This window comes from Ascaphus truei, chromosome 13, assembly GCF_040206685.1.
Source record: "Ascaphus truei isolate aAscTru1 chromosome 13, aAscTru1.hap1, whole genome shotgun sequence".
NCBI classification, from domain to species: domain Eukaryota; kingdom Metazoa; phylum Chordata; class Amphibia; order Anura; family Ascaphidae; genus Ascaphus; species Ascaphus truei.
Window position 1 is genome coordinate 39,635,338 of NC_134495.1, and position 12,322 is coordinate 39,647,659.

Genomic DNA, 12,322 nt, shown 5'->3' on the forward strand with positions numbered 1-12,322 from the left:
CTCTAATTTTTGGAATACAGATAGCGGAGAATGTAACATTCACATACATATTGTTTTTATGTCACCCACACATACAGAAAGTACATATACAAATAAAATGTGTTTCCGGTATGTTTTAAAATGTAAAAGCAGGAACCCGTTCCTGCCAGTCAGGCCATGAATCCATTGGCATGTCAATGTGTTAAGAGTGGATGAGCTGAGGAATTTTTGATCTCCATACTTCAATGGGCACCCTGCTGAGTTGGTGCCATTGAAAAGCCACAGAGACCCTAGGTGTTAGGGCGGTCGGATTATTGCAAAGTACCAGATATCGGTGCGAAATATGGACTATCAACACTTGGTAGCCAAACCCCAGACTTACTGTCACCAGGTAAGAGGTTGGCCCCGGTATGCTAAGCAGCTTAGGTGTCAAGTTTGCGCATGATCTTAGCAAACCGGGAAACAACTTCTTCCCTTTTTGTGAGCTACTGGCAAGTCTGGGATAGGTGGGAAAAGTTGTTCCCACGGGAGGATTGGCTGGGTATGTTAGAGATAGGACCCTTAAACCCTATAAAAATGCCTGCAGCCCAGTCCTAGTTAGATAAATCTGAGATTCACCAAGATCCGTCCAAGTACAACGTCAGCGGTTCCGGAGTGTGAGGGGTTAACTACATCGTAACCAAGGATCGAGCCCCTCTTCCAGAATTCGTTTGAGCTCAGGATTCCCGAACGAATCCTGAAAGGACTAAACGAACAGATTTCCTCCGGCGCAGATACAGGGGTGGCAACTTGCGCCCCTAGCCAAGAATTGTCGCACGGCTCAAATAGCGCACCCACGTGCATGCGTGCAGGGGTGCCCAGAGACTTTGTTTTCAAGTAATTCGTTCTGTGGACATTTTCTTGTGTTTCCCCATCCCAGTAAGTGTTTATTAAGTGTAATTGTGAAGATTTGTATGTTTGTCTGAAAGGGAAATACATTACAATTTATTTTGTCCTCCATGTTGTGCTCAATCCAGAATCCTGGTATTAATGTGTTGATGAGACCTGGTCTACCGTGACATACGTCATGAGGGGGAACACTAGAGGACCATATCCAGGTATCTATGTCATCAAGGGGCAGGATATTTAAATAATGATTTTATACTGTATTAAAGCAGGGGTCTCCAGAGGTAAACCCCATTAATTTCAACTCCAGGTATCCCCTGCTTCTGGAGCAATAGACCTCAGTTTGGGTTTTAAAGCTAAGAGAGCTATTGCCCATTACTGTATGTGGTGGTGGTGGGGGTTGGGAGTAGAGGGGGTGGGTGATTGTGGTAGTTGCACCAGTGTGTCTATACTATCCTTCAGTGGTTACCAGGGACAATGGGATTCAAGTCACTGCCAGAGTCACAGGGTTCCCAGTAAGCAGACTAGCAAGTACGACACAATACAGTATACAGCAGAATAACCAAGTAGTAAGAACCACATGGGCAAACACTCAGTAAGGACAATAGATTTAATAAAGCGCGGTACAGTACACAAAGGGTTAACATAAAATACAGCAGCAATCAGCAGTAAAATAAATGGGAGACTAGAAAAAGTCCCTACAGCTCACAGTATAAGAGAATTACAGCCCTTGGGGACAGAAGGCTAAGTGCAGAGGCAGGGGGGGGTTATTGCATGGTCCAGCATGTCCAAGGAGTGACAACACCGCAAGTGAAAGGCTTCCCCATGTGAGTCTAAAAGCAAAAATGCCAGGAAGGGAATTTTAAAGATGCTCTGTTCCATTGTTCCGTATGGGTTTTTGGACCTACATGGACATTTGGGGTGGTTGATAATCTTCAGACACACCCAGGGCTTGCCCGCACACAACAGAAATGTAAAAATAAGAGGAAATCCAGACCGGAAGGTGTTAATGATTCCCTAACCAAGGGTGCCACTTTGTCTGAGATCTAACAAGCATTGAAGGCCCCATCTCAGCAGGTGTCATGCAGCAAATAGCAGTGCTCAGGTACAGGACAGAGGAAACACTGTAGTGGGCCTTTGGTGGATGTCGCTTGGGGGAGGGTATACAGTCTACTAAAAAAGCTATACCCTATTGTAAATACATTTGAACTTCTATTTCACTCCAAAATTAAGGTACCCGGTGGGCAAAGAGGCAACAGGCTGGGTATAACCTTTATTTAAGGACCTTGTCTATTCCATAAGGATCTTAATAATGAACTTTCTGAGAGCAAACATCAATGACTCTCTGTGACTTGTAATGCTACATATTTTTCATCTGTCTGATGTTTAACATGCTCTGAACTTTAGGTAAAATATTTCCCATGTTGTGAGCAAGTAGTCTCTTTCGTGTGTGAATTTTCTGATGTTTAACAAGAGTTGAGCTTTGGGAAAAACATTTCCCACATTCAGTACAAACAAATGGTTTCTCTCCTGTGTGAATTCTTTGGTGGCTAACGATCGATGACTTATAGGGAAAACATTTCCCACAATCACTGCAAACAAATGGTTTTTCTCCTGTATGACTTCTCTGATGAATAACAAGATCTGAATTTTGAGAAAAACATTTCCCACATTCAGAGCAAATAAATGGTTTCTCTCCTGTGTGAATTCTCTGATGTGTAACAAGATGTGAGTTCTTGGAAAAACATTTCCCACATATAGAGCAAGAAAACTGTTTATCTGCTTTGTGAATTCTCTGATGTCTAATAAGATATGATTTATGAGAGAAGTGTTTCCCACATTCAGAGCAAGGAAACAACTTCACTCCCTCGTGAATTTTCTGATGTTTAACAAAAGCTGAGTTATTAGTAAAGCATTTCTGCAATTCAGAGCATGTATACAGCCTTTCTGTAGTGTGTGTTCTTTGGTGAATTGTATAATCTGATTTATTATTAAAGTCTTTACCACATTCACTGCACTCATATTTCATTACTGACAAGTTTTCGTGAATTTTCTGTGCATTAGTATTTCCCTTTTCCCACTTCTCAATATTAGTAGAGGAAGGTTCAGTCCATATATGTTCTCTGAAAGTATAAATGTGGGAGGCTGTGGGATTTTCTTCATCTTGTGACCCTGATTCCTTAGCCATAATTCTCCCATCTTTTCTTTGTCTTTTCATTGGTTTATTTTGCCTCTCGTTATTTGCTCCTTGATCATTTTTAACAACCCTATTATCTTCATTTACAGAATCTGGTGATAAAAGAGGAGTGTGCCATCCGGCTGGTTTACTTCTGCTCATGGATTTACCTGTTGGAAATAAATACACTGTGTGAAAAAAAGTTAATAGCATAAACATAATTTAAAATTACTGGTTGAACATTTAGTATAAAACACGTCCCAAATTGCAATTGAAATATACTGTAAGCTAAATAAGTACTGTGGCAAAATTGAAAGCAACTTGGGTTCATTTACTTTTATATAGCTATTTTCTACAAATCTATTTAAATAGGTTTTGATAACTGACATGTTCTAGTCAGTCCTGGAACAAAGTGGGTTAAGTTAGCCGAGCTAAAGAAAATGTCCCAGATGTATAACTGACCCTCTGAAATGTCACCCGGGAGCCCACATCCTATACCAAGAACCAAAGTAAATGCCAAACAGAATACTGTAGATATCCTGAATCCTTGTGGTAGGAATCAGACAAGAATGTATACTGTGAATGCCACTGGAATTACACCTTTCAGAAACCTACTTGGATGGGAAATAATATTTATATTGTTTTGTATATTTATATTTTGATATAAATGGGTAATTAAGAGTATTTCAATCCCCCATTTTTCATTTTATTTAATTGCATGTGAAATAGTGGTAAAAGGTACCCGTATCTGGTATGTGGAATGACTCCAGGAGTACTCTGGTGACATTGAGGGACAGATTAGAGAAATCCAGACAGTTAATGGGATCCTCTAAAACAGTGTTTCTCAGAAGGGGTTTAGCGCACCCAGGAAAGGTGTGGGAGGATCAAAACGATGAGGTGCAGGGAGAAACAGAGCAGTTGTTAGGGAGCTGGGCAGTTTCCTCCACTTTTGATTGACTGCATTACCAAGCAATAGTCAATCAGGAGGTGGCGTCAGGAGCATGTGTACCTTCACTCTACCTCAGATTCTCTTGGACATAACACCTTATTAAAGGGTGTCAGCTATTTGCTGCTGTTACAGCTGCTCTGTTATTGGTCTTGGATAAAATGTTTCAGATGCATATTGAAGCATTTCCATCTTCACACATTACCTGCTATCACAGCTCTACCTCAGCATAATCCCATTTACTTCTCCAACGCCAACTCCTTCAATTAACAAGCATCCATCCAACACACCGCAACCTTCGTATCCCCCTGTACCTTATGTTTCCACTTGGGGCAGGGTCCTCCTTGCAAACTGTAACAATGTATGTATATGTTTGTTATTTGATGGTTTTCGTGCTCTATTGCTCAGCAGCACTATGGAATATGTTGCCACATTATCTCCTGTGTCTCTGTGCATATCTGTTCTATTATAACTGTAGACAAGAGAAATGACAAAGAATACACAGCGCAAAACACTCATAGTGAAGTAGATTTTAGTGAGTAAAATTCATTAAAAAGGTAAGTATTCTGCGTACATCAATTTAGATCATAACAGGCATATCATGTTACAAGACATGTGTTACGAACACCGGGATAGTAGTGGATCAGGAACGGAATCGCCGTCGGAATGTATCACACAGGTAGGTTGGCCTCTTTCACAAAGGCACCATCAGTCCTCTTGTTCATCAGCGTCTCGTCAGATGAAACATCCAAGATGTTGGGTGTAAGGTAGCACTCCCACACGGTGTCCCGTATTTCCGGTATGGAGAAGTCCCAAGTAGTCCCGTATTGGCAGAGAGCTCCCTCCCCTCCCCTCCCCACGAAAGTTCAGGCGGAGTACATGCACGGTTAAACCGCAGAGGTGGAATAAGGGAGGGGGTAGCAAGCATTGCTATGGTAAGCCGTATAGGACTCAGAGCATACACTGATGGATTGAGAAACTGCAATGCGTGATGTCACTTCAACGCGTCGTATGCAAGTTCATCCGTAGTAACAGGATACAGCAAATATTTGGAATACTTATCTTTTTAACGAATTTTACTCACTAAAATTGACTTCACTATGAGCGTTTTGCGCTGTGTTTTCTTTGTCATTTCCCTTGTCTAGTGATTGGGGGTGCTGAGCCATCCCCTTTGTTCATAGCTGGTTATGTATTATATTACTTAACATGTTATTCCTAATTATAATTATATACACTATGGATATTGGGTACTTCACTGTGTTTTTAATATTGGACACATATATTAGTTGCGCACTAAAATATTTTTTCACTGTCTATTGTAACTATGTAGGTGTCCTTTCTCTTCTGTGTGCGTGCGCCTATTCTCCTGTCCTGTAGGTGTCTGTTAAAAAATTCTTACAAGCGTCAACAATCACATTACATGTCATACAACATTTTATAAACAACACATTCTACACTCTACCCTACATCCGGGATCATTCCCTTTTATCCAGCATCCCCGGGGTCCCAGGACCTATAATACTTCCTTGTAGTATGATTCAGAAAAGAGGTGAGTTTCTCCATTAATTGGACACCGTTAACCTTTCTAATAACCTCTCTTCTGGAGGGCGGAAGTGTCTTTTTCCACATCACTGACACAGCGCATCTAGCCACCATTAGTATATATGAAATCAGTTTAAGTGTGTAGTGATTCAAACTCTCCATAGGCTTGGCTAGAATAATTAGGGTTGATCTGGCAGAATTGTAATACCCGTCACATCTTTTATTAATTTCAATACTGTCCTCCAGTATGTCAGCATTACTGGACAATACCACCAGATATGTGCCAGGTCTCCTGTCTGTCCACATCTCCTTCAGCACCTATCAGAAGCCTCCGGGAACATCTGCTTTAATCTTTTGGGGGTATAATACCAGCGTAACAAAATGTTATATATGTTCTCAAATCAACATTTTACCCGCATTCTTCCATATGTCTTCCCAGTCCTCCTGTTATTTCTGTCTGGAAATCAAAAGTCCACTGATCCATATATTTATGGGCCGGGGTATCCTTTTTTGGGATTAAGCCCTGGTACAGGGATGATAACAGCCCCTTTTGGTATGTCTTTGTTTTGCAGAGATCTTCGAATCGTGTGGATCTAGGAAATTCCACATCATGAAAACCCTGCCGTACAAAATGTCGGACCTGCATATACTTAAACAACTCGGTTTGGGGTAGATCGTACTTTCCCTTCAGTTCCTCGAACAACATTAGCTCGTCTTTTGCCAACAAATCTCCCACCTCTAAAATCCCTCTATGCCTCCAGGTATCAAAGCCCTGTCCCTGAAAAATGGGGAGAACCCCAGGGTTACCAAACAAGGGTGTAAGCCTGGATGGGACCGACATCACCTTATACTTATTTTTTGCCATCTACCAAATTTTCTAAGTAAACCCGATTACTGCTGGTTCAGATTGTCGCCCAGGCCCAGAGTCCGACCAGAGCCTGTTTTTTTTAATAAGCTCTCCAAGTCCACCCAAGCATACACCCCTCTTGGGAAGTGTCAATAAACCATTTGTTTCATATGAGAGGCTATATAATATTTGGGATTGCCATGCCACCACCTTCCCTAGCCCCCAAACACGATTGACCTGGCTATTCTCGGTTGTTTGTGTTTCCAAATAACTTGATTTTGAATCTCTTTTATACTTGTGTATGGACAGATATCAGCAACGTCTGAAAATAGTACAGAAGCCAAGGAAGGATATTCATCTTAACCGCAGTTATACGCCCTATCCAGGAGATATAATGGGAATTCCAGACATGCAGATCCTTATTTATTTTTGAGAAAAGGTCAGGGTAATTATACTTGTATAATGAGTGATAATCCCTAGTATGATATATCCCCAGATATGTCAAATGTGTATTTTTCCATTTATAGTTAAAAAAAGTAGGCTATTTAAGGACTTCAACCTCCTTTTTAGATAGTGTTAAATTTAGGGCTTCCGACTCTCCCATGCTAACTTTGTACCCAGATAAATCACCAAATTCCCGGAGAGTGGATTGCAAATTCGGGAGAGATGTCAGTGGATTAGATATAGTAAAGATGATGTCATCTCTAAACAGTGACATTTTGTAGCACTCATCCTTTATTTTAATCCCATGTATATAGGGGTAGGCTCTGATAGTAGCTGCCAGAGGTTCGATAGTTAAGACAAAAAGAAGGGGAGAAAGTGGGCACTTCTGCTTGGTCCCATTCTTAATTGTAATCAGATTCCTATCCCCACCTGGAATCTTCAGGGTGGCTGTTGGCGACTGATAGAGGACATGACTCCCCTGTAGAAAAATCCCAGAGAATCCAAATGCCTCTAGCGTTTTATCCAGGAAAGCCCACAATATCCTATCAAATGCCTTCTCCAGAACCAGGCTCAACAAAATAGCTTTCGGTTTAAATGTGTGTATCTGGTCAATGACATTAATATTTTTTCTTGCGTTATCCGACACCTGGCGTTAACTCACAAATCCCACCAATCATAATGGATTAATCTAGGAAGTATTGTATTCAACCTGTTAGCCAGAATTTTACTATAAATTTTCAAATCCGTATTTAGCAGTGAAATTGGCTTAAAACTGCCACAACATAAAGGGTCTTTTCCCTCTTTAGGGATCCCCACTATTTTAGCCTTCGTCATCTGTGGGGGGATTTGTTTTCTACTAAGAAAACCATTAAATAAATCCTACAGACAGGGCCCCAAAATTCCTATAAAAAATTTATAATATAAATTTGAAAAACCATCTGGCCCAGGTGCCTTTGATGGCTTTAGTTAGCGGACAGCCCTCCCCAGTTCTATCGGAGTTATTTTTGCATTTAAGATTTTATGGTCTTCCTCTGTTAATTTTGGAAGGTTACATTCCCTCAAATAATCCTCAATCTTGGCCAAACCAGGGATTTTACCATTTGGGTTTGAATTATCTAGGTTGTAAAGCTCTGTGTAGAATTGAGCATATTCCTCTCCAATCTTTGAGGGATTGAATGTCACTTCTTCTCCTTTTATCTAAATGGCAGGGACCGACGCCCTTGACTTGATCCCTCTAAGTTTATTTGCCAAAATACAGTTTGCCTTATCCCCTTTGTCGTAGTACGCCTGCTTAGTCTACTTAAGGGCCTCTCTACATCCTCCAGCTACAGCCTCTTGAGATCCCCCCTTGCGTGATTCAGAATTTTATACATTTTCCTCAACGGGTTTTTTTTCGTGTGTACTCTCCAACGCTGTAATTTTTTCCGTTAAATGTTTTTATTTTTCTATTTTCATTCTCTTTCTGTTGCTATTGAATAAGCTGTCCACTAATCATGACCCTATGTGCCTCCCATAAGGTTGCTGTCGATTCTAAAGACCCATTATTAATCTGGAAATAGTTTTGAAGTGAGTCTCCAAAATGTGAGCTAATCTCCAGGTGATAAAGGAGCGAATCATTCATCCTCCAATGGAATGATTTCATCTTGGCAAATTGGGGGTCAAACATAATTGCAGCTGGAGCATGAAGGGACCACGTAATAGGCCCCATATCTGAGTGAACCAATACTTTCAGGATATTGGGGGTTACAAATATATTATTGATTCTGGAGCCCGAATCGTGTTGGGGCGAGTAAAAAGAGTAATCTCTCTGCCCTTTATGTGAATGACGCCAGGCGTCGAGCAAACCACATTCTTAATTAGCAATCTGAGTTTATTTGCTGTACTAAATGTCATTGCAGAATGTGATTGCCCTGGGTGTGTGGATTTACCGACATCCGGGTCCAGGACCATGTTAAAGTCGCCTCCCAGGATCAATGAATGTTCTTGGCTATCTCCCATAGACTCCAATGTTTCCTTTACACAAATCAATTTGCCCCTCGTTAGGCGCATAGACATTCACTAGTGTGATACGTAGGCCTGAAAGAAGATTGTGGACCACAAGGGATCTCCCTTCTTGGTCTCTTATTACCTCCAATGTCTGGAACGGGATGTCATGTTTTATCAGAATCCCGACCCCACTTTTTTTTTATGATGAAAGACAAATAGAATGCTACAGGGTCCCCCTAAAAGTGTTTGGGGGCTCCTGGTTGTCAAAGTTCATCTCTTGCAGAAAAACGATGTCTGCTTTCAGTTTCCTAAATTCTTTTAGGGCCAGTCTATGCTTACTATTAGCGTTCAGGCCCTTAACATTAAGGGACACTAATTTCAATGGAATTTGGCTAGTCATTCCAGATTTCGTGTCTCTATATCTCTTGTGAAAGTTTTACTCTAAAGGTTTTAATGGTTGTGGTAGGCAAGGGGAAAAAAATTAGGGACGAGAACTTTCCCATGTCAGGAGTGTGGAGAAAAGCAAAAACAAATATTAGGTTGTAAGATAAGATGATGTGTGACGGTAGGGATAGCTGGCCTCACCAAATAAAGATAAAGCCCAGCTAGTTACCCCTAAAAACGTGCAACCGGGCTGCCCCAGTAATATTTAATACAGCCAAATGTTCTTAATATCTGGGGGAGAACAGGGGATGTGTAAATGTAACCCATGTCTGTAAGCATGAATCCTTTATTCCCTGTAATTGCAATCCCCCCGTTTAGTGAATCAATATTGTTCTGTGATGTGATTTGGGAGTCAGCCCTGTAAAGTGTAAATTGGATTATGTGACTTTATGTAAGCATTTCTAAGATAGAAGACTTGTAATGTGATTTGCATGTGTTCATTTCTATGGAGGCAGGCTCAGTGATTAGATCAGCCGAGGTGCCTGTAGAGAAATGTTGATTGAGACAGAAGCTGGGAGCATGGAGGTATTAAAGATATTTGGTGAGTGGGGAATAGTGGGCAATCAGGTTGGGGATGGGCTCTCAGGAAGGAGAGCCGTTGTTCCCTGCAGACTCTGGGGGACGTCTTGAGTGCCTTAGCACGCCCCTCCTCTGGCATTGTTGGCACCAACTCAATTCGTGCTCTGGTTGGCCAGCAGCACCTGTCCATGTAAAGGATAGCCACAGAGGGCTATACAAGGGGCACTGCTGATCAGAGCACTAGGCTATCTGAGAGACATTGTGGAAAGGAGTTTGGATCTTCACTGTGACCAGCTGGAGATACATGTCAGAGGGGCTGCTGTGTGTTCAGCACTCTAATATCCTGGACGAGAAGCGGTCCGGGTAAACTATTTGAAGCATGTCCCTGCACCCAGTCGAGGATAGAGACTTCCCCCCAGGTCCCCAGTGTGGTGAGTGTATGTTATATTGTGTATTTGTGTATTCGCTGGTTTACCCAGAATAAACTGGTTGTTAAATTATTTTGTCCTGTGCTTGGTGATAGTGAGCCCGGAAGGTTTTTGGTATTAAAAGTACTGGTCTCCCGTGACAGACTTTACCCAGCCACTCATTCCAAATTTGCGGCCAGTCCCTATGTGGCTTGGCCTGGCAGGCATATGGACCTAAGGGGGCATGGCGTTGGGCGTTGGGCATGCTGGTATCCCTTCTACACCATAAACCCCGCCCCTAATTATTCTCAACCTCATGATCACACCTTTGTTATAACTTGCTTAAGGTGTCAAAGATTAACAGGTAAATAAATTCTCACCAACTTTGTGTAAGGATCCAGCGCAGACTCCATTCCCGCCAAGCTCCAGTCACCTGATTGGCTCTAGGTTCTTCTCTGCCTGCAGCAGCAAGCCGGCACTTGATTCGCTGCTCCTCCTATTTAGGCTCAGCCCTTCCACCAGGAAGTTGGGGGAGCATAATCCTATGTAACCTGTGCTGGTTGCAAGCACCTAACCTAGTCTATTGTGGACTGATTGTTCATACTTGAAGTCGGATAGTGACCCCTGCGATCCTTCTCTCTCCAATCCCCGACCACGGCTAATGACCGCTATGATCTGAACCTCTCCAGTCCTGCCCCGGCTAACCACGACGATGAGACTCATACTCCGGACGTGGCCTCATGGCGGTGCTTCTACATCCCCACCTGGGTGCTGCTGGACCGTCCAGTTTGTGGTGAGCACTCAATTACAGTATGCTCAGTCCCGCAAACACAGACCCACTGAGATAGGTTGAATTCTGGACCTGCACAACAGCTTATTCCAAAGATGGCAACTATACCTGGACCGGAACGAGAGACGCATGGATGAGCTCCAGGCCTTTGTACTGTCCGGATACACGAAGGATGAGGGAGTGTGTCCTAGACTAACCAGTGGTATTCGGCAGTTGCTTGACGTTGTAAACTGCCTGGTAGCCAAGCTGGAGTAGGTGGGGAAAAAACGGGATGGGGAAGGGAAACAAAGAAGGGGCTGATGGTGTAGTAAATCAAAAACACCTTTAATAAACGAATGCAAGTTAACACTATCTTGCGAAACGCGTTGAGTGGAAGAGGAGAGGAGGAAATTTGTTCCCGGTTGATGGTGACGTCAGACGCCGACTCCAGTCAAACTGCACGAGAACCCCAGCGGCCGCTTTTGGGGATCGCCAGCGACAGCCAGAGACCGATGAAGCGCACACCGGCCAGCATTTTGCTGTAAAGATACTTTTAAGTGTCCTGAGTGGCAGTACAAAGTGTGAGTACGCCTTCAGGGGGCTTTTTATGCATTCGTTTATTAAAGGTGTTTTTGATTTACTAGACCATCAGCCCCTTCTTTGTTTCCCCTCCACACCCCGTTTTTTCCCCACCTACTCAAGCTTGGCTACCAGGCAGTTTACAACGTCAAGCAACTGCCGAATACCACTGGTTAGTCTAGGACACACTCCCTCATCCTTCATGTATCTGGTTCTCTAGAGGATTGTGGCTTCCCCTCATAAGGTGGAGTGGTCTTTTGACTTGGTTATTCATTTCCCACTTATTTTCTATTGTTTATTTCAGTTTTCTTTGTATTTTATATTTTATATTCTATATTCAATATTGTAGCATTTACTATTTTTCCACCACTAGGTGTTGCTGTGGTATTGTATTAGGAAGCGCCAGGCAGTCTATTTCTGTTCTTTGTACTGTCCGCACTGGCTCAGGTATCCCGCGGAACAGTCCCTGCAGTAGCACCGGGACCAGTCACCGTGTACCTCTCTTCTGAACCACGACTTCCTATGCCCAATCGCTATGGTGGGGATCCGCTCGGCTTTCTGGGTTTCCTCAACCAATGTTCCATTCAGTTTCAACTATCACCCTCCCGCTTCATCTCACAGCACTATCGGGTGGCATACATTATATCCCTTCTGACGAACGAGGCCTTGGCCTCACCTATCTGGGAGAATTGACTGGACCTTACTAATGATTTGGCTTTATTCAAGCAGGAACTCCGGCGTGTATTCGACACCCCAGGACGCAAAGTGACCGCCTCCTCTTCCCTTCTGCACCTCGCAA

The 12,322-nt window shown here is 42.8% G+C and overlaps 1 protein-coding gene across 4 annotated transcripts in view; it reads right to left on the minus strand.

The window, feature by feature from the left end:
- Positions 1-1,456: 1,456 nt before the first annotated feature.
- Positions 1,457-12,322, minus strand: part of LOC142465250 (uncharacterized) — an 84,358-nt gene continuing 73,492 nt past the window's right edge. For all 4 annotated transcript variants that reach the window (XM_075569252.1, XM_075569250.1, XM_075569253.1 and 1 more), the window contains exon 8: positions 1,457-3,210. In XM_075569252.1, coding sequence (XP_075425367.1) covers positions 2,225-3,210 — 986 coding nt within the window. In that variant the 3' untranslated portion in view covers positions 1,457-2,224. The remainder of the gene's footprint in view (positions 3,211-12,322) is intronic.